Source organism: Desmodus rotundus, chromosome 7 (genome assembly GCF_022682495.2).
Source record: "Desmodus rotundus isolate HL8 chromosome 7, HLdesRot8A.1, whole genome shotgun sequence".
Lineage (NCBI taxonomy): Eukaryota > Metazoa > Chordata > Mammalia > Chiroptera > Phyllostomidae > Desmodus > Desmodus rotundus.
The window spans coordinates 135,489,312-135,510,376 of record NC_071393.1 but is presented as its reverse complement, the minus strand read 5'-3'; the positions used below and the strand labels follow the sequence as shown (position 1 = coordinate 135,510,376).

Sequence of the window (21,065 nt, the reverse complement as noted above, 5' to 3'; positions counted from 1 at the left end):
TGGCAAAGTTTATTATCAAGAACTTTAGTAGGTTTTTAAAAAGACTGTTCTGGTCTTAAGTATACTGCAAGATGACAATCCATGACAAGAAATACGCAAGGATAATTAAAATATTAAATACGGGGGAGGAGGTACAAGGGGACTAAATGGTAGTGGGAAAAATATAAGAAAGATTAAATTCAAAAATAAAAATAAAATATGAAATACTACCTAAAAGGCCATCATTCAAGTTAACTACGATCTTAGAGGCCCTCCTGAAACCCAGCCCATCAACTCCTGCGGACGACCAAGCCCCCCTGCAAACGCAATTGTATAATTTACAGTTACTGGCGCTGCGGTTTTGCGCTTAGGCATGCATTACCACGGAAAGCACAAAAACCTACTTAAAGGGATTTTTTGTTTCTTTAAAGTGCGGGCTACAAATATGCTGTATCCTTGAAGAAAAAGGCTCCTGGCACGAGATGACCGCCCGATGCTGCCGACGGTGGCTCTAGAGCCCAGCCCCGGACGCCGGGCAGTGCTCTGCCCGGTGAGTGAGCAGCCTCCTCCGCTGCAGTGGGCGGGGCTCCTCGCTCTCACCGGGCTACCAGCCAAACACGCACTCCGGGGTCCTGGACGCAAGACCTGCGCCTTTTTCTGGCGTCTGTCTGCCAGTCAGAAATGCCCTGATGGTCACTAGTAAAAGCTTTGTATGCCGTAGCAAGAGGCCTCCTGGTAGAAATCCTTGGAGTGCTTCTGGGTCGGGTCGGTGGGCCTGAGGTTTTGACTGGTGGTGCAAAGGCTGGCGGGGAACAGAGCTCACCTGCTACTGTTTTTTCTAGCACTTTCATCTGCACGCGGCGTTACACGGATCACCACGGACTCTCCCCAACTCCTCCCATCTTTGCTTACGGCTTTCTGGGCCTGCAATTTGGACTGATAACAAATATGTACCCGGTTTCCTGTGTTAGACATCACCTGTTTTAAGATATTCTCATATTGTGCAAATTGTAATAATCTATAGGAAGCAGATGTTTGAGGAAACCAAACACACTTACCCATGTGCCATCTAGGTGATCTTCAGAAATCAGAGACTCTCCTAGAGCATAAAAAGGATCCACCCTGGCTGGTGTGGCTCAGTGGATTGAGTGCTGGCCTGAGAACCAAAGGGTCGCCGGTGCCAGTACCAGTCAGGGCACAGGCCTGGGTTGTGGGCCAGGTCCCCAGTAGGGGGCGCACGTGAGAGGCAACCACACATGGATGTTTCCCTCTCTTTCTCCCTCCCTTGCCCTCTCTCTTTTAAAAGAAATAAATAAAATCTTTATTAAAAAAAAAGGATCCTACTGGGCAGGAGGTAAGGTCTTTCGTGGCTGACCAACATTGCTGGACAAAACCTACTTTGCCCTGTTCCAGGGGCAGTTGTCATAACCCCCCCAAGAAGACTCTGCATCACTGGCATGCTGGGCTGTCTTCTCGAAGTGAAAGGTGTCCATCCAAGTCCCGGGCTGGAAATGTCAGCACACACGCGGCTCTCTGGTGCAGCTCCGCTTTCATCTTTAGGAGCCGGTACAACTGGTTGTGTGGCGACCCGCCTGTGAGTAAAGGTGAGCTCATTTCCATCACTCCTACAGGAGGGCCACTCATCTGTCCAGGTTGTGGAGTCACTGGAGCTGGCCAATGCCCATTAAAGCTCCAGGTAAGAACTGGTTTTGGAGACGTGGGAGAACCCAGCATCATTCGTTCAGAGCCCAGCGTGGGCTCCCAGGGCTCCGCAGCAAAGGCTGCCATCGCGGCGGCTACCCTTAGCTCCGGACCCTCGAAAGTAATTTTACACTGGATAGGAACAGTGAAAGCAATAACAAGTCCTGGAAATTCTGCTATATTTCCTAATCCTACAAATTTGGAAACCGAGGGTTCTAGTGCAGCAGGTTGGATTCAGGACGAGAAGACACGCATTAGAGTTCTACGTTCTGCGCACACACAAGGCAGGTCCAGGCTGCCCCTGGAAGAACGCTCACCGGTCTCCGGAAGCAGGCTCGTCGGTTGCACGCATTATAAAATGAAGACAGCATTCTGTAGTCAAACATACCTCCATGCCTCCTTAAACACTCTGAGACAACCATTAACGACAACACAGAGTCACAGAACCTACTCCACCAAAAATGCTAACCAGATTTCAGCAAACTAAGAAGCATTCTTGACCTTCATATGACATTGGCAATAGCGGAGCAGTGTATTTTGCCTTTGCACATCCAGAAAATATTTTTTAAAAATATATTTTATTGATTATGCTATTACAGTTGTCCCAATTTTTCTCCTTTTCCCCCCTCCACCTGGTACCTTCCTCCTTCCAGCACCCCCCACCCCGCCTTAGTTCATGGCCATGGGTCGTACATACAAGTTCTTTGGCTTCTCCATTTTGTATACTATTCTTAACTTCCCACTGTCTATTCTGTGCCTACCAATTATGTTTCTTATTCCCTGTGCCTTTTCCCCCATTACCCCCTCCCCCTCCCCACTGATAACCCTCCATGTGATCTCCATTTCTGTGATCCCGTTCCTGTTCTTGTTGACTCCTTGTCTTAGTAGCGTGGGGACTGTTGAAGAAAAGGCACGTTTAAATTATGTGGGGCGGAGCCTTAGGTACCCGCCCGAGTGGGGCAACCGCTTTAGCGCTTTGTGGCTCCGTGTGGGGGGAGGGCTCAGAGAGGGGACAGTGCTGCTGCCTGGCTTCTGGAGGTTTGCCTGAACTCGCCCTGTTTCCAGGCCTTCACTCCCCCCACCCCACCCCTGCAGTGAGACTGGCGCCCTTCAAGCTGGTTCTGAATACGAGTGGGTGGGTTTGCGTAATTCTAAGACCATGCAGGCCCTTTAAGTGGAATCTGAAAATCCAACAGTTTCTTCTGCCACCCCAACCCCCACTGGTTTTTACAGCCAGAAGTTATGGGGACTTATCTTCCCTGTGCTGGAACCCTGGGCTGTGCGGTGTGGCCTGGGGCTGGGATCCCTGCTCCCAAGATGTTCCTCCCAAGTTTTACCCACCACACATGAATGTGGGACCGCCCGTTCCACCGCTTCTGCCTCTCACCACCACATCTCCTTTCCTCTCCGCCCGTTGCCGCATCTCCACCCCTCCTACCTACCCATCTGGATGAATGTGGCTTCTCTAAATCCTTGGCTGCTGGACTTCCATTCGGTTCGATTTTCTGACCTTTATGGGTGTTGTTTGTTTTGAGGTTTAGCTGTAATTCTCTCTGGGGTTGCATGAAGCGGTGAAGCGTGTCCATCAGATGGGAAGTCCCCTGAAAACATTTCAGTCAGAATAGTCTTCAGGACTGCCCCAGAGATCTCCAGGTGTCCAGGTATGCCTATTGCGCCTGAAGCCCAGAGAAAACCCTGCAGGCGGACACAGTCTTCCAGAATGGATGCGGAACCTGGAAGTGTGAGCTGAGGATTGACGGTTCGGTCAAGTCTTACTCCAACTTGCGAGAACTGTTACTGGCAGCAGGTGAATTACTGGTCCCGGTGGTGAACACCCACACCCTCTGCCATGGCCTCACGGCAGTCAAGCCTGTCTTTCCCCCTCCATTTTCAATTGGGCCATGTGGCTTTGGCCTCTGCTAATGGCAGTGACGGGAGCAGAGGCTTGAAGTATGCTTCTGTGAAGGCGTTTGGGCTTGCTCTCTCACACTCCGGGGACCTGCCTCCCTGGGATAACTTCAGCCCAGGTCCCAGCAGGAGACATATGGACAGAGCTGCCCCAGCTGGCTCTCCCATGCCTGGGCAAGAGATAAGTGCTCGCTGTTGTAAACTTCTGAGCTTCTGTGCTTGGCTGTAACCGTGTAAGCATAACTGTGTCGACATCTAACGGATGCGTACTCCAAGGGACTCTTTCCTGTCGTCTTTCCAATACATGGCACAGAGCTGCAAACTGAGGTTGTATTTTGGGCTCTGAGAGACAGTGTCACAGTTTGGGTCCTCCACGACGCAGATGCTGAGATGCAGTTGAGTACAAGAGGCATATAAAAGAATAACCCTGCCTGGTGTGGCTCAGTGGATTGAGCACCAGCCTGCAAACCAAAGGGTCTCTGGTTCGATTCCCAGTCAGGGCACATGCCTGGGTTGCGGGCCAGGTCCCGCAGTAGAGGGTGCATGAGAGGCAACCACACATTGATGTTTCTCTCCCCCTTTTCTCCCTCCCTTCTAAAAATAAATAAAATCTTAAAAGAGAAAACAAACTGGAAATTATTATAATAAAAAGTCCATTATTTAACTTTTTCATTATTTTTATAGCCCTATGAACTTTTAAGTATTATTTGAGGCAACTTAACAACAAAAAGAAAACCATCAAACCATGACCCCCCACGCCCACTGGTGACCGGCTGTGCTCCTGTCTCATTGGCCAGGACTGGGTCACATGCCCCTCTGCTGAGGGCCCCGGGCAGCCAAGACCTGTCTGTTCAGCTTCCTAGCCTCATGGTGGGCTGTCCAGGGGGAGGCTGTGGGAACGGCAGAGACAACCGAGAGCGTCCGCACTGAACGCAAGCAGCGTGGAACAGCCCTTAGTTCTTTCCTCACAGGACCCAGGAGTCCTGCCTCAGTACCAAAGAGGGTTCCACCTCTTCAGCGTGCAAGACCCTGAGCTCTGCCTAAGAGAGGAAGTTAATTATTCCTGCTAGGTCCCCCCACCCATGCAACCACAAATTCCTGCAGACACTGCAGGACGCTCCGTGGCGTGACACATGTCCGATGGCCGGTGGCAGGACCCAGCCCTCAGCAGCCTAACAACAAAGGCATTATCTGCTCCAGAGCCAAACCAGGAGGTGCAGGGGGGAGCTTGGCTTCCCTTGTGGCTCTTGAAAGCTTCTCCCCATCCATCTCTTCTCCCTGATTCTCCCTGGTGGCCTCAACAGCCCCAGACCCTCATCCTCTAACCTTGCATCTGAACAGGAAAGGAAGCTCTTCCCCACCAGGGAAGGACTCTGGTTGGTCCCCTGTCCTGAACAGGAGGCAGCGATGCACCCCGCTGGGACAGGTGCCCCACCTGCGCGGGATGGGGGTGGGTACCATTGGTCAGCCCACAAAGAAATGAGGGTACTGACCCCACAGGGAGAGGGGAGGAGCCCGTGCTGGGCCCATGCTGGTGGGTGGCCGTCCTCCAGGTTGCTAGACCTCAGAGGCCTCCTTCCCCTGCTGCCTCACCACTGCCGCTGAAACCCAAGGGGCTGGGGGGCCATAGGGCCCACATGCCCAAGCTAGTGCAGAAGTAGACACAGTGTGGGGCAGGCTCCCAGCTGAGCGGGGCTCTGTCCTCACAGCACTCCGAGCTGTAAGTTCCAGCTGAGGCACCACCCCAGCAGGCCCGGGCTCCCCTGGGGAACGCGCTCAGCCCCAGCCTCTCACACCCACCCAGCCTCCCCAGGCCTCGGTGAACTGCTCTGTGGGCCCTTACACATGCCTGCCTTTCCCCAAGATGTGCCCCACAGCCCCCTGCCGCGCTGAGAGCCAGCCTTCACCCAGGATTCCCTCCTTGGACCCCGACACACACACACACACACACACACACACACACACACACACACACACATTTTCCATTTAAAAATGTGCCGCCTCCTGTTGTCTTACAGAGTCAGTTTCAGTGAAAGGCTAAAAGCTGTGCACAAATGCGTCAGGGTGAGACACGGAGGATGCAGCTCACGTAATTATCTCTTTCCCGACTCTGTTCAGAAGTAAAGAAACTGTGGAATCCCCAGCATCAAAGCCTTTGCTCAGGTGGAGGCCCCAAGCACAACCCACCAACTGGCCACCAGATGGCGCCAAAGGCTCGTCACTACCTTTGGGCTGAAGGATTCAGACCTGCACCTCCACTTGCGGAGGGTCCTCAGTTTGGTCTTTTCCTCTAAGATGGTTTCTTTTAATGTTGATGAGGAAAAAATGTTGCTTCCAGGCCAGGGCCCCTGTCCGTGGAGTGTACCCAGTATCCCCGTGCCTGGGTGGCCTTTCTCTGGGTGCTTCGGTTTCCTCCCTCGGTAGACAGGGGTCGACCTGCAGAAGAGGTGATGGATTGGAGGTGGAGCAAACCCTGGGCTTCTGAAACCAGAGGTCAACCCAGCTGGGGCTCATGCTGCCTGTGACCAGCCAGCCAAAAAAGCAGAGACAGGGATTGGATTATAAGTGCACTCCTAATAATATCAGATAAAAACGCTAACACCCACATTCCCCTAAGTGTCTCAGGGGCAGGGTGCCCAGGGGGAGCACAAGGAGGGAGTGTGCGTGGGAGGGGGTGGAGGGGGTCCTGGCCATGAGCAGTCTTTGTGGGGGTTTGGATCTTGGTGAGAATCTACATTACTGATTTTGGGACCAGGAAGGTCCCCATTCTGATAAGGACCTCAGAGCCAGTCAGGCGGTGGGCAGGCGGGTTGACGTTGTCCCCGTGTTCCTGGGTTGCGATGGATCAGTCTCCGCATTCCTGGTGACCGGGCTTGTGGGGTCAGGGCTGGGTTAAAAGTCCCTTTGTTCCTTCCTGGGCAACTGTTAACTGCAACAAAATCTCAACCAGAACATAAGATTAAACATACCCATTTGATTAATCTGTTATACATTCTACTAGTAATCGCATAAGGCTATAATGGAGGAGGAAAAAAGAAAGGGAAGGAAACCTTATTTTGTATTCTACCCCTGACACGCTTCTCAGCTCCAGGCACGTTTGGGGAGCAGCTGAGAGTGGACAGGGAAGGGTCGGGGGAGCTGTCAGGGCCAGACCGGAGTCCTAGCCCTGCTTCAGTCATCGGTACAGTGAAGGGCTGCAGGGTGTGGTGGGAGCGCTCCCCTGAGGGCAGCAGCCTAGTCGCCAGGTAGCTGGCCATTCCGTTCCTACCGCCTGGGGTCAGGGGTGGGGCTGAGAGAGTAAACCAGGAAACAATGTCAGGTATTCTTGGTGCGCCACCCCTCCATCCCCCACCCCCTCTCCACATTCTGCTCTTTCTGTCCTTCCTCCCTCCCTATCGATTTCTCTGCTAGATTCTTAAATTCCAAGCCACCTGGTTGGGGCTGACAGGGGTGCCTCCTCCTCAGGACAGTTTGGGGGTTGGGGTCAGGGTCTGTGGGGTCTACAGCCAGCATTCCTGATCTGAGAGCGCCCAGGCCAGGCATGCAGACGGATGCATGAGGCTGGAGCAACTAGGGGCCCAGGGGAAGGAGGAGCTGGGCAGCTGGGCCAAGGGCCTTCCCACCTCGAGAGGGACTGCTGGCAGTGTCCCTGGAGCCCTGGCATGTCTGCGCTGGGAAGGGGGCAGATGAGAACAGGAATGTAGAACAAATAAATCCAGTGAGAGCCAGCTGAAGGTGGCCACAACCAGGGGGCCGGAGGACCTGAGCATAGAGACAGGACACTTTAAAGGAAAAATCCACCAGACGGGGCAGCTGTCAGAACGTGGAGGTTGAAGGATGAGTCAGATGACTCAGAAGGTTTGAAGGTGAGTTCAAGGGGAAACAAGGGGCTTCCAGAAGAAGTCCGGCTTCAGGGCTAGTTCCTGTGGGACTGAGGAGCCACTGAACTGGTCTCACTCCTTGTTTGCGAGTGTAGGTCGTGCCCTGCCCCCACCACCAGGTAAGCTCCTGAGGGTGCCGCCTCAGCTGCCTCCCGCTGGGTGGGGGAGGGGCTCCGTGCACACCAGTCCCTGCCTGTCCCAGAGCAGGCGCAGCAGATGCAGGTAGGGCTTCTGCAAGAGACTAGGGGGGCAGGTAGGGAGAGCCCCAACACCCCCCTCCCCCCCACACTGCATCCCCCTCCAAGGCTAGCCTCCCGTCCCCAGCCCCTCTCCCTCCCAGCTCTCAGCTCCCAGCTCTTGGGCTTTCCAGAGACTACTGTCCTTGGGCCACCCTGCACCTGTCCAAGCACAGACAGGTCCCTTCCTTCCCATCCAGCCCTGCCACCAGTCCTTGCTAACATCCCCAGCATCTGTTTCCTGGACACCCTTCCACTCGGATGCTCCACAGACGGCCCGAGACAGACGACACGGAACCCGTCACCTGCTTTCCCAGGGTGACCACAGCCCCACCCAGCGAGGACCCTGCGGCCCCGTGGCCTCAGCCAGCCCGTTATCAACTTGGTCTCTCTCCACCCACCAGCTCTGCAGGTGCAGGCCCTCCCTGGGTCTAACTGGTCCGTCCCAAGGCCACCCACCCCACGATCAGAGTGGCCGCAGGTCTGACTGGCGTCCCCAGGAAGGGCTCCCACGTCTCCTATGGTCCTCGGCCACACGGGGAGCCCCTGGCCGGGCGCACTGTGCTTCAGCCGCCACCATCCTCTACGTCAACGGTGCCTCTTTGCAAAGAATGAGCCACTGCACGTCCCCATAGACCTTGACTCTGAACACAGGTCTTTGCTAAACATCAGTTTCTTAAAAAACAGCCTTAAGAGGCGTAATCGAGATACGCTGTGACCCGGACACGTTTCAAGTAGGGTTCGATGTGTTTCAGCACAGGCGTGCACCGGTGAGTCTGTCAGCACAAACCAGCCAGTGGACAGACTTGTCACCCAAAGTGTCCTGCTGCCCTCTGCACCCCTCCTTCCCTGTCTCCGCAGCCCCCCTCACCCTCACCCCCACACACAGTCACTGATCTGCCTTCTGATGCTAGGGTTAGTCTGCATTTTGTAAAATTGTATATAAATGACTGGCATCTTTCCCTCAGCGTGACTATTTTGTGCACAGAGCATTTATTAAGATAACTCTCCACAAATTCGAGAGAATTTAAATCATGCAAAGTGATTTCTGGTGACAATGCAATTAAGTGTTAGAACCCAATACCAATAAGGTATCGGGAAAACCTCCAAATATTTGGAAACTAACACATTTGTGAATTACCCATGGGTCAAAGAAGAAATCCAAGGGAAAACCAGAAAGTGACTAACGAATGTGCACACGGCAGCTACTGTGTGCCAGACCCTGTCTGGGCCATCTCCAAATCCACAAGTAGGTCATTTCAGCCTCAGAACAACCCTAGGAGGAAGCTATTTTCTTGCCCATTTCACAGATGCTGAGCTGTAGGCACAGAGGCCGAGTGACCTGCCCGGGCCACACAGGTAGGCAGTGGCAGAGCTGGGACTTGAATCCAGGGCACCTGGATCCAGAGTCTGTGCCTCATGTCCCAGTTTAATGGAGGGACATCGAAGGTTTCAAATGGAGGAGGAAAACGGTCAGCTTCCCCTGACAGCAACATCACTTCAGGAAAAGTTCAGCAAAGAATTAGAAGCTAATTCTGCAGGACTCAGAGGTGGGGTAGAAATACTGAGTTGTGCCCTGGCTGGTGTGGCTCAGTGGAGTGAGTGTGGGCCTGCGAACCATAAGGTCGCTGGTTCAATTCCCAGTCAGGGCACATGCTTGGGTTGCCAGCCAGGTCCCTGGTTGGGGGGCGTGAGAGACAAGCAATTGATGTTTCCCTCTCTTCCCCCTCTCCCTTCTCCTCTAAGAATAAATAAACAAAATCCTTAAAAAAATGAGTTGAGGCGGCTGGATAGAAAAGGAGGTGAGGTGGGAGTGGACCAGTGGGGGTTGGAGGGCCCAGTGACCCCTGTGGTTCCCGAGTCCTGAGAACCTTTTCATATCCAGGGACTGGCAGGTGGGGCAGGTGTGGCGGGTAGAGATCCCAATCAGTCAGGGCACTTGCCTGGGTTGCAGGTTCTATGTCCTGTTGGGGTGCACAGGGGGCAACTAATTGATGTTTCTCTCTTCATCTCCCTTCCTCTTTCTTTAAAATCAATAAACGTATCCTCAGGTGAGGGTTTAAAAAGAAAAAGGGGAGGGACAGGAAACAGCGTGGGAACTGAGCCCGGCAGGCAGGTGGGTGCCGGCAGGGGCCCGCCCGCCTGGCTAAGGAGCTGTCTCTCCCCAGAGGTGACGGGTGCGGGCTGTCAGAGGGTTCGGACGGGGTCAGCTCTGTGCTCTCAAAGCCCTGCGCGGCTCTAGGGTGGAGACGGGGCTGAGCAGATGCGTGGAGCAGTGAGCTAGCTCACGGGGACAGTGGTGAGGACCTAGGGAGGTGGGCAGGGCGACAGCAGGGAAGGCGGGGATTCCAGGGGTATGTAGAGACCATAAATGGCAGGACTCACCCAGATTCCCTGCGGGCGGGGATGCTTGGGGTTCTAGAAGATGGTGCGCTCATCACCTGGCTAGGGAGCCCTGGAAGGCGGCCAGGTGGGGCTGGGGGTGGGGTGGGGAAGTGGCCTTGGCGTCCAGGTGGGGCCTGGCCTTTTCCTCGACTCATCTGCACACAGGTCCTGTTCCAGCAGCTCAGGCTACAAGCCAAGAAGAGGCGGCGAGTGCGTAGGGGAGATGGGCAGAGCCTCCACTCGGCGGAGGGGGGCGGGGGTGTTACCGAGACCCTAAAAAGGGGAGGCCGGTGGCCTGAAACCGTCCTTGGATTCAGTAACCGGGGCGGGGGCAGCTGGAGGGCCAATAAAGTAGGGGCTTGCGGGGAGACACAGGTGCCGGGGTGACCGGGGATGGCTCATTCTGAACCTCGTGGGCCGGAGCACAAGCGGGGCAGACAGGAAGCAGCGGGCCAGGCCTCCGGGCCCGGAGAGCAACAGGGCAGCCGGTGGCGCCAGCCTCCGCCGCGTGGTGACCTTTCGCCGCCGGCAGGGGCGACAGGAAACCTGCAGTTTCAACTGTTCCTCCTCCCTCTTCCTCCCCCAGCGCCCGCCCCCGAGCCCAGGCCGCAGGCAAAACCCGGGCCGAGCACCTCCGACTCCGCTGGGGACGGGGACCCACTCCGCGACGTGCGGCGCAGACGCCTGACCACCCACCACGTGGGCGCTGGGCTCCGTCTGGTTTTTCCGGTTTTAAAGGGAGTCAGGACGCCCCGCGCCGGTGTCACACGCTCCCAACGGGTCTCACACCCCAGTTTGGGAATCCCGTTCCGGGAGAAGCTGGGCTACCCTGGAGATAAGCCAGGGGAGGGATATTCAATCCAGTCTGTTTACATCCCAAGGAGCTTCTAGATTGTTCCCTGAGGCCCGGAGCCTGAGGAGGAGGCCCGCGAGAGGAGGAGCTAGAGACAAAGCGGCCAAGGGTTGGGCACGACCCCTGGAAGAGTCTGGAAGGGTCTCAGGCGGGGCAGGGTGGGGGGCACTCGGGTCCCCACGCAGGCACCCAGTTGCGGAGCCCGCCGAGTCTGAAGTCCTCCTCCCCACCTGACGCCCGTCACCTGGCGAGCTTCAAAGCGCTCGGCAGATTCCCCTCGAGAAACTGGCTCTTGGCGCAAGTTAATCGCCCCAGCCGTGAATTACATACTTGACACGGATGCCTCACATTACGTAGAATAAGTAAAAAAGATGGGGTTTATCACGACGGGTGTAGCTGGGGGTGCAAGCACTGGTTCATCAAAGGCCGCGATTTCAGCCTAAGGGGCCCCGAAGTGTGAAGGACGTGGCTCTAGAGAAATCCAGGTGTTGCCATAGGTCTGGAGAAGTCGGGACGAGGCCCTCGCCCCGGGGAACGTCCCCGGCGCACAGTGGGGCGTCGGCAGGGAGCCGGGCAGCAGCCTGCGGGCGCGGACTCCGCGGGGTGGGGCCGGCCCTCGCACTACCTCCGGCGCCTGGCGCCTCTCCAGGCCCCAGGGACCCCTTCTAGTGAAAGAGGAAACCGGGGGTCTGGTGGCCTCCCGGCGCCGAGGCCTCGGTCACCTCCTCACGGGCTGGCCCCGTACAGCAGGCTCACGGAGGCACGTGAGCCCGAATCCAGGGACCTGTACCGACTGCCCGGCCCGAAGAGATGCCGCCCTGCCCTCCAACCCCGGGCCTGGACTCCACGTGGCTGCCCCGTCCCCCAACCCCCAAAACGGGGCCGGGGCCTCAACTCACTGCCCCCTACCCCTACCCACGGCCTCAAGGTCCTGACCCTGGCAGCGGCCCCCCGACGCTGGGCGCCCCGGTTCTGAGGCCGCGAGCGACGCCAACAGGAATGTGCGGGTCCACCCTCCACTTAATTCCCGAGCGGCCCCACCATGGGGGCGCTCCCAGAACTACAAGTTCACTCCGCGGACTTCACCGGGGCGCGCGCCCCCACAGCCGGCCAGGCAGGGCGGCGAAAGGGCACTGAAGCGCCGTCCGCCCGCGCAACGAGCCGAGGACGCAAGGCCGAGGGACGCGGCCAGGGACCGGGCGCGGCCGAGAGCGCGACACGTTCCCGAGACTTCCAGGCCGCGCAGGCGCGCTAAGGCAGCGGTTGGGGGGGAGGCGCGGGCGGCGGCTAGTGCGCAGGCGCGGGCGCGCGGCCGCGGCGGCGGTTGGGGAGGGTTCTTCCGGAAGGTTCCGGAGCCTTCTGGAAAAGACGTCGCGCGCGCAGGGCGGGCCCGCGTCTATATAAGGGAGGAGCGGGCGCTGCGCGCCAGTTGCCTCTGCGTCGTCCTGCTGCTGTGTGGTTGCGGAGCCCGCACGGTTCGTTAGCCAAGGTGAGGGGGCGGTTGGGGGTTGGGGTCGCGGGGAACAGGAGATTTAGGGGGCCGGTGGGCGTTTGTAGAGCGGCGGGCGGCGGGAACGCTGGACACCCCCAGCGTGGGGCGGCCCTGGTCCGCCTGGAGGCCTCCGGCCTGCTGCGGGCCCACCTCCCCCACCCCTTTCGGGCCTCTCCGCGCGGCCGGGCAAGCGGCGTGGGGCCCTCCCGGGAGGTGGGGCGGCCGCTCCGGGACCGGTCCCGGCGGGGCGGCCGCTCCGGGACCGGTCCCGGCGGGGCCGCCGGTCCGAGCCGCAGCGAGGCAGCGCGCTCTGCCTGCCGGTGACTCGTTCGGGCGGCCTCGGGGCGCGCTCCCGACCGCCGCGCGGACGCAGGAATGAGATCATCGCTTTGTCGGCGGCTTTCAGTCGATTTGCTTGTAGCTTAAACGGGGTTTTAGGAACTCCGGGGGCCGCGCCGCGGGGTCTCAAGCGATCGTGTCGCCGCAGATGCCGGAGGAAGCCCAGAGCCACGACCAGCCAATGGAGGAGGAGGAGGTGGAGACGTTCGCCTTCCAGGCGGAGATCGCGCAGTTAATGTCGTTGATAATCAACACGTTCTACTCGAACAAGGAGATCTTTTTGCGCGAGCTTATCTCGAACTCTTCCGATGTAAGTGTCCGTCCTGCCCCGTCGGCTTTTGGTTTCACATTCCTTGACCCCCGGGGGCGCTCGGGCCTGACCGTGTCTGCTTTCCTAGGCCCTGGACAAGATCAGATACGAGAGCCTGACGGACCCCAGCAAGCTGGACTCCGGGAAAGAGCTGCACATCAATCTCATTCCCAACAAGCAGGAGCGCACCCTCACCATCGTGGACACTGGGATTGGGATGACCAAGGCCGACCTGATCAACAACCTGGGTACCATCGCCAAGTCTGGGACCAAGGCGTTCATGGAAGCTTTGCAGGCCGGCGCAGATATCTCTATGATCGGCCAGTTCGGTGTCGGCTTTTACTCGGCCTATCTGGTTGCTGAGAAGGTGACCGTGATCACCAAACACAACGATGACGAGCAGTACGCCTGGGAGTCCTCTGCGGGAGGCTCATTCACAGTCCGGACAGACACAGGTGGGCACCGGGTGTGGAAATGGGCTCAGTGCCTGGGCGGTGGGGTGCGTGGGCCCTGGACCCCTGGGGGGGGGCTGTGAGGTCCTGCTGGAGTTGGGGTATGAGCTGGTGAGGAGTGATAGTGTTGGCCTGACCTCGTGGTTGGTCTCGGGTAAGGCAGTTAACTGTGTGGGACTGATGTTGGGCAGTAACAGTGAACCCTGCAGTACAGAGTGGCTTTTAAAAAGTGTTGGGTGTGGCATTAAGAGTAGAGGGTATTGTAGGGGGGTTTTGTGGGGTTTTTTGTTTTTTCGTTTCTTGTTTTTGGAGAGAAGGGTGGGCAACGTGGACTGGTTGCCTCTCGCACGCCCCCAACTGGGGACCTGGCTGGCAACCCAGGCAAGTGCCTTAACAGGGAATCAAACTGGTGATCCTTGGGTTCACAGGCTAGTACTGAGCCACACCAGCCAGAGCAAGATTGTAAGTACGATTTTCATTTGGTAGTTGAGATTGAAATTGAACTGGTTTCCATCGTCCTTTTCAGGGGAGCCCATGGGGCGCGGAACGAAGGTCATCCTGCACCTGAAAGAGGACCAGACCGAGTATTTGGAGGAGAGGAGGATAAAGGAGATCGTGAAGAAACACTCGCAATTCATTGGCTACCCCATTACCCTCTTTGTAAGTTTCTGTGTAATGTGTTTGCGGACAACTGAAGTGACCAAATCAAAACCAAGATCTGGTGAGGAGGCAGAGCCTCGACTGTTGTCGTTACTGGGACAGTCCGAAGTCCTCACTGTCATGGTGGCCAGAGCTGTGTTTACTTAATGCTTCAAGTGTTGAGAAGTTTCTTGGTGGACTGTTTGTCAGCTACTTTGGCTTTGCTGTAAAGTCAAGTCTTGACTGCACCAGTCAGTTTACTTTTTTGTTGTGAAGTGTGGTTTTTGTCTTGCAGGTGGAGAAAGAACGTGATAAAGAAGTCAGTGACGACGAAGCAGAGGAGAAGGAGGAGAAGGAGGAGGAGAAAGAGAAAGAGGAGAAGGGGTCTGAGGACAAGCCTGAAATTGAAGACGTTGGCTCCGACGAGGAAGAGGAGGAGAAGAAGGATGGCGACAAGAAGAAGAAGAAGAAGATCAAGGAGAAGTACATCGATCGAGAAGAGCTGAACAAAACAAAGCCAATTTGGACCAGAAACCCTGATGATATCACTAACGAAGAATACGGGGAATTCTATAAGAGCCTGACTAATGACTGGGAGGACCACCTGGCCGTGAAGGTGAGTGGCTGCCGGGGCTTCTAGGCCAGCCCACCCTGCAGGCCCCCTTATTAGGTCTCCTTACCTTGGTCCCTCTCCGACCTGGTCCGAGTTGGGGAACTGCACGTGCTGGCCCACTGACTGTGACTTAGCGTGTGTGTTCCGTTCCAGCATTTCTCAGTTGAGGGACAGTTGGAGTTCAGAGCCCTGCTCTTCGTGCCGAGACGTGCTCCCTTTGACCTGTTCGAAAACAGGAAGAAAAAGAACAACATCAAGTTGTACGTCCGCAGGGTTTTCATCATGGACAACTGTGAGGAGCTGATCCCCGAGTACCTGAGTAAGTGGGGTCAAGTGTGGAGAATGGCCCGTGGGTGTGAGGAGCCCTTGGGTACATTCACGCCGTCAGCCCCAGGTGGTTAAAGCCAGTGGGGAGGGGCCCCTCGTCTTGGGGGGAATTTCTGCGTTGAGTGCTTTTGGCTCGTGGGGTGATTTTGGTCTGTGTGTACTTTCAGACTTCATCAGAGGTGTGGTGGACTCAGAGGATCTCCCTCTAAATATTTCCCGGGAGATGTTGCAACAAAGCAAAATTTTGAAAGTTATCAGAAAGAATTTGGTCAAAAAATGCCTGGAACTCTTCACCGAACTGGCAGAAGACAAGGAGAACTACAAGAAGTTCTACGAGCAGTTCTCCAAGAACATCAAGGTCTGTGCAGACGCACTGCAGCGTGGATGGCGGTGGTGAAACTGGCTTCTCAAACTTGTGAGTTTTTCTAGTGCAGAAAAACTGTTTCTAAAGCCTGTGCTGTCTTACAGCTTGGGATACACGAGGACTCTCAAAACCGGAAGAAGCTCTCGGAGCTGTTGAGATACTACACGTCTGCTTCTGGCGATGAGATGGTCTCCCTCAAGGACTACTGCACGAGAATGAAGGAGAACCAGAAACACATCTACTACATCACAGGTAACGGGTGGGGAGTGGTCGACTCATGTTTCCACCCGTGTGGCTGCGTGCACGGGTGGGTGTCAGCCTAGGAGAGGGAGTTGACGTGAGCTGCCATGTCTGTGCTGGTGGGATCTGACTGGACAGTGAGCGAAAGCCCGTCCTGCGAGAAGTCTAAAAGTAACTCTTCAACCAGGTGAGACCAAGGACCAGGTGGCCAACTCGGCCTTTGTGGAGCGTCTGCGGAAGCACGGCCTGGAGGTGATCTACATGATCGAGCCCATCGACGAGTACTGCGTGCAGCAGCTGAAGGAGTTCGAGGGCAAGACTCTGGTGTCCGTCACCAAAGAGGGCTTGGAGCTTCCAGAGGATGAAGAGGAGAAAAAGAAACAGGAAGAGAAGAGAACCAAGTTCGAAAACCTCTGCAAAATCATGAAGGACATCTTGGAGAAAAAAGTAGAAAAGGTGTGTAAGTGTGTCTCTTTCTACCTGCATTTCCTAATTTTTCACACTTGGAAAGCAGTATAGGGTTTCCAGAGTTGAGGCCACACACGGTTCTTTTTCTCCTAAGTTCTCCTCAGTTAGTGATAAAACACCACCAGTCTCCCCTGCCATTCAGCGACAGGTGTGGCTCCTACAACCCTCAGGAATGAGCCACACAGGAGGGCGCGCAGAGCAGAGGCTCTGGGCCCGAGTTTGCAGGTGCATGGTGTTCCTGGCCCGTCAGTACTTGGGCTCCTTGCGTATTGCTTCACAGTTCATACTTTTGACTACGCACAGGTGGTGGTGTCAAACCGACTGGTGACATCCCCGTGCTGCATCGTCACGAGCACGTACGGCTGGACGGCAAACATGGAAAGGATCATGAAGGCACAGGCCCTGAGGGACAACTCGACCATGGGCTACATGGCGGCAAAGAAGCACCTGGAGATCAACCCGGACCACTCCATCATCGAGACCCTGCGGCAGAAGGCGGAGGCGGACAAGAACGACAAGTCGGTGAAGGACCTGGTCATCCTGCTGTACGAGACGGCGCTGCTGTCCTCTGGCTTCAGCCTGGAGGACCCCCAGACGCACGCCAACAGGATCTACAGGATGATCAAGTTGGGCCTCGGTGAGTGTGCGGCCTCCAGCCAGAAAAACCTTCGTGACTGTTGAGAGGGGATTCCATTTAGCTACTTGAGTACAGTTGGGGTCTCTTGAGCAGCTTGGGAGATGTTCATCAGTTGTGTGTAGGGGGGCGGGAGGTAGGCTGCCTCCATTTAAGTGCTAAAATACGGAGCAGAGATTCATGCACCTGTGTCTGCTAAGCCTTCAAAGAGGTTACGAGCCAGCAGTACTAGGCTGATGAGTTGGTTTTGGGAAAGCTGACACAGGGCTTTTGTTTCCAAAAAGGCATCGACGAGGACGACCCCACAGCAGACGAGAGCAGTGCGGCTGTGACGGAGGAGATGCCGCCCCTGGAAGGGGACGACGACACGTCGCGCATGGAGGAGGTGGACTAGGCCCAGCTGGAGGTGGCCGGCCCTGCCCACGTGCTCCGTTCTTTACCTTCATTCCCTTGGGTGATACATTTTCAAGGACTTTTATTTTTGTTAACATTTAAAAAATCCTTATGGCATGACAGTAACTACTTAAGGAAAGATAAGGTTTCTTTCCACTCCGAGTGTGTGATGCTGTTACAGTGCAGACCCTGAGCAGACTAGTTTCTCAGTTCCACGTTGGGCTCATTTTAACGGGACGCGGTTCTGTTCGCTGTGCAGTGTGTGTGACGTCTGTCAGCTTCGTGGTCCTTGCTCTTTGGTTGTTGACGTGTTGAGGTAAACAGCTTCTGTCCCCCAGGATCGACTTTGCAAACCTTCCGTCCCCTGTAGTTGCCAACTGCATGTACAGCCTCTAGACGTTAGAGCGCCGTCAGCTGCCCCCGCTGGGAGCATGTTCCCGGAGACGGGGCTGCTTGGCGGGGCTGTCAGCTGACCGGGCGTGTTGTAAAGCTGTTCTGGAAGTAGCTCAAAGTTCTGTGAATGGAGATGTAGTGCTCAACTCACATTCTGCTTTAAAAGGTTGTGACAAATACACACGAATTAAAGAGAAAATTACGTGAAGGTGTTTTTTTCTGTGGGGAGGCCGTGGGTGTGAGGGGCTGTTGCTGATGACGGGGTGGTCTCTGTGAAAGCCTGAGGGTGCATACCCTGCCTGGGAGAAGACTGGAGGGAAAAATGGTTCCTGGTGACTGTCTGAAGTCTTTAATTTTCTTAAAAGATTTTATTTTTAGAGGGGAAGGGAGGAAGAGGGAAACATCAATGTGTGGTTCCTTTCTGCACTTTTTTAATGGGGACCCAGCCCCACAACCCAGGCATGTGCCCTGACTGGGGCTCAAACCGGCAACCCTTAGGTTTGTAGGCCCCAGCTCAGTTCCCTGAGCCAAATCAGCCAAGGCTGCCCAAAGCCTTAATGCAACCTGCCCAGGTTGGGCAGGGGTTCCCTGTGTCAGAGAGGATGCATTCCTTAGTCTGTGTGACACCTGTGGCCCGTGAATACCTTGGTCTCAGGAATGTCACCAATTACGTCACCAAATCCACTCACTGCCCCAACTTCCCCTACCACTCCCGGTCACCTTGGCTGGTTCTGTTTTGTCCCTGAGCCGCAGGCAAGGTGTGCTATGGGGGTGGGGGGGGGTGGCTGCTGGACGAGCCACAGGTGGAAGAGGGAAGGGGGACTGGGAATGGTGATGCCTACCTTCACGCCCCCCTGTCCTAAAGTCGACTGAAATATGGGGAGCGGGTCCCTGTGGGTTTGGGGTTCAGAGCCTTGACACCCCACCTATGGAAGGTGGTAGTGACAGATGGCAGAGGGAGCGTGGGGGCCCATGCTGCGGAAGGTCTGCACCTGGTGCTCCGCGGGGAATGGGGGCCCACTGAACACTGGGCCGGCAGAAGTACTCAGGAATGACTCCAGCGGACGGGGCGGTGTTCGAGCCTGTGGGTAACCCCAGTGTCCAGCTGGAGGAGGAGTGAGGTGCACATCTCCAGCGGGAGACTGATTGAAAGGCAAGGGCGACAAGGAGGCCTCGGAGGGGACCCGCAAATGGCCTCGGTAAACGCCTTGTCCTCCCTGAGACCCTGGAACAGCACTCGGGGCAGGTATCTGCAGCTTCCCCCAGGAAGCCTGTGCTGGAGATGACACTGCCCTGAAGGAGGCGGGAGGCCCCGCCCAGGGGGTGAGGCTTGCTCACCAGGCTGCCCTCAGCAAAGACCTGGAAGATGGCTGAGCGCCCCTCACCTGCTGCTGCAAGGCGCAGTGCGGCTTCTCATGGGTCATCTGTCCGGTCCTGTCGAGGTTACGAGTGCCAACAGAGCCCAGACGGGCACAACCTGGGGAAGAAAGTTCAGGTCACTACTGGGTTGTGTGTGAGCACCTAATTAAGGAATCTACAAGAAACGGTCTGAGAAACTAACACATGAATTTCTCAAAGATCAATATACAAAAACCAGTTGGATTTGTTAGCAACAATCAATCGTTCATTACATCTTTAAGATTCACAGTAGCATTAAATTTTACAAAAGGCTTTGCAACACCTGGACACAGCTGAGTTAAGAGATCCAGGGAACCAGAGATCAGGCTGCGCCCCAACAGTGCTCAGATGTGGGTTCTCCAAGCATTACTCTATAGGGGTGTCAAACTAATTTTCACCGGGGTCCACATGGGCCTGGCAGTAGAAACAAGGTGGAGGGCCGGATTCTGCCCGTGGGCCTTGTGTTTGCCACCTGTGCTCTCAGTGAAGGAGCCAGACATGAAGCTGCTATCTGATTTCATTTGCATAAAATACTAGGAAGGGCAGAACTAGTCAGAGAGGGGCGGAGTGCATGGGATTGAGGTCAGGAGGGAACATTGGGAAGTGTCCCAACACTAGAGGTGGTAGTTGTGCAGGTGTATATATTTATTAAAAGCCATTGAGCTTAAGATGGGTGACTTTAATGCTGTGCTACTTCTAAATAGCAAAGGAAGAAAACGATGCAGGAAGCAGTCTGCCGGCATTCAACAGTGCCTTGTAGTGGGCATTCCCTCTCCTCTGTCAAGGACAGACCTTCAAGGCCGTCTGCTGTTTTCTAGGTAAGCAGCTTAACGGGGGCCCAGCGTTAGCAAGTACTCCAAACTAACAGCTATTACTTCCAAAGATGCATCTACTCAGGTGGGACCTTTCCTCCCTGTTGTCCTATGAGGTCACCTTAGGTTCACTTCTACCGCAGATAGTGTCCTGCAGTGTAATGTCCTGAAAGCCCCAGTCTAAGCCACACCTCTTCCAGGCAGTCTCCCCAGACTACTACCACTCACCACCTCTCGTCCTCTGAACTTCTAGTTATCCCTATCAGGCACCTATGCATCCAGTTTTTCTTGAACCCCTGCTAAAAACCAGCCCAGCCCTGGCTGGTGTGGCTCAATGGATTGAGTGCTGGCCTGCAAACCAAAGGGTTTCCAGTTCAATTCCCAGTTAGGGCACATGCCTGGGTTGCGGGCAAGGTCCCCAGCAGGGGGTGCACAAGAGGCAACCACACATTGATGTTTCTCTCCCTTCCCCTCTCTCTAAAAATAAAATCTTTTTAAAAAGTGGGGCCTGTGCTCACCCTGGAAAATGGCTTTATGTCTTTGATGCCAGGAATATTGAGGTGGTTTGGCAACTTGGTGCCACCACCGTGTTGGGTGGCACCTCATATCATCTCACAGACGGGAAACGGCCATCTGGTTGACAGGCCCGTCCAAGGGTGCAGATTGGTGACTTGGTCTCCTTGGCGGCCTCCCTGCCTCTCCAAGCACTGGGTCAGCACTGGGTGGGCTTGGCTCTGTGTCCAAAGACAGGTCCTGGCCAGTCCTGGGTCTTGAGAACAGATCTGCCTGTCCCAAGCACTTGGAAAGGTGACCGGCACACAGCACACACCCAAATATTTGTTCGTGAGTCAGCCTAAACATGCCCACTTGCAAACACTTCCAACGTGCAGTGTCTGATTTATTCTATCCTTTTAACTTTTGTTCTGAAAGTTTCCGAACCCCCCACTGTCTCCCATGGGCCTCCTGAGCTCGGGGGTTCCCAGGACACAGGTTGGCACTCAGCCCCAAGGGGCCCCTCTCTCAGGCTTTCAAGCACTGCACTGGGCGACCCACCCAGAGACAGTCTTTTTGTGGAAAGATGTCCTAGGCAGACAATTTAACCCTTTGTGTGTGCAGTTCGGTGGTTTAACTACATTTCAAGCGTTGTGTGGCCTTCGGCGGTGTCTGCTTCCAGAACTGCTCCATATCCTGGAGATCTACCCACTGGGCAGGATCTCGCCCGCCATGGTCTTCCCGCCTAGGGAGCGG

At 55.6% G+C, this 21,065-nt stretch overlaps 1 protein-coding gene and 1 pseudogene across 1 annotated transcript; one reads left to right on the top strand and one right to left on the bottom strand.

The window, feature by feature from the left end:
• Positions 1-583: 583 nt before the first annotated feature.
• Positions 584-1,913, bottom strand: LOC112311724 (nucleoporin NUP35 pseudogene; annotated as a pseudogene).
• Positions 1,914-12,276: 10,363 nt separating this feature from the next.
• Positions 12,277-17,815, top strand: HSP90AA1 (heat shock protein 90 alpha family class A member 1). The gene is made up of 11 exons (XM_024567868.3): positions 12,277-12,432; positions 12,923-13,084; positions 13,173-13,539; positions 14,063-14,196; positions 14,471-14,791; positions 14,942-15,107; positions 15,283-15,473; positions 15,584-15,731; positions 15,907-16,175; positions 16,491-16,824; positions 17,106-17,815. The coding sequence occupies exons 2-11, from the start codon at positions 12,923-12,925 to the stop codon at positions 17,213-17,215; spliced, it is 2,202 nt and encodes a 733-aa protein (XP_024423636.2). The 5' UTR covers positions 12,277-12,432; the 3' UTR covers positions 17,216-17,815.
• The last annotated feature ends 3,250 nt before the right edge of the window (positions 17,816-21,065 follow it).

Coding starts and splice junctions, on each gene's coding strand:
- HSP90AA1 (XM_024567868.3), top strand. CDS start 12,923: ATGCCGGAGGAAGCCCAGAGCCACGACCAGCCAATGGAGGAGGAGGAG. Junction 14,197..14,470: donor GCTACCCCATTACCCTCTTT/GTAAGTTTCTGT, acceptor TTTGTCTTGCAG/GTGGAGAAAGAACGTGATAA. Junction 16,176..16,490: donor TGGAGAAAAAAGTAGAAAAG/GTGTGTAAGTGT, acceptor GACTACGCACAG/GTGGTGGTGTCAAACCGACT.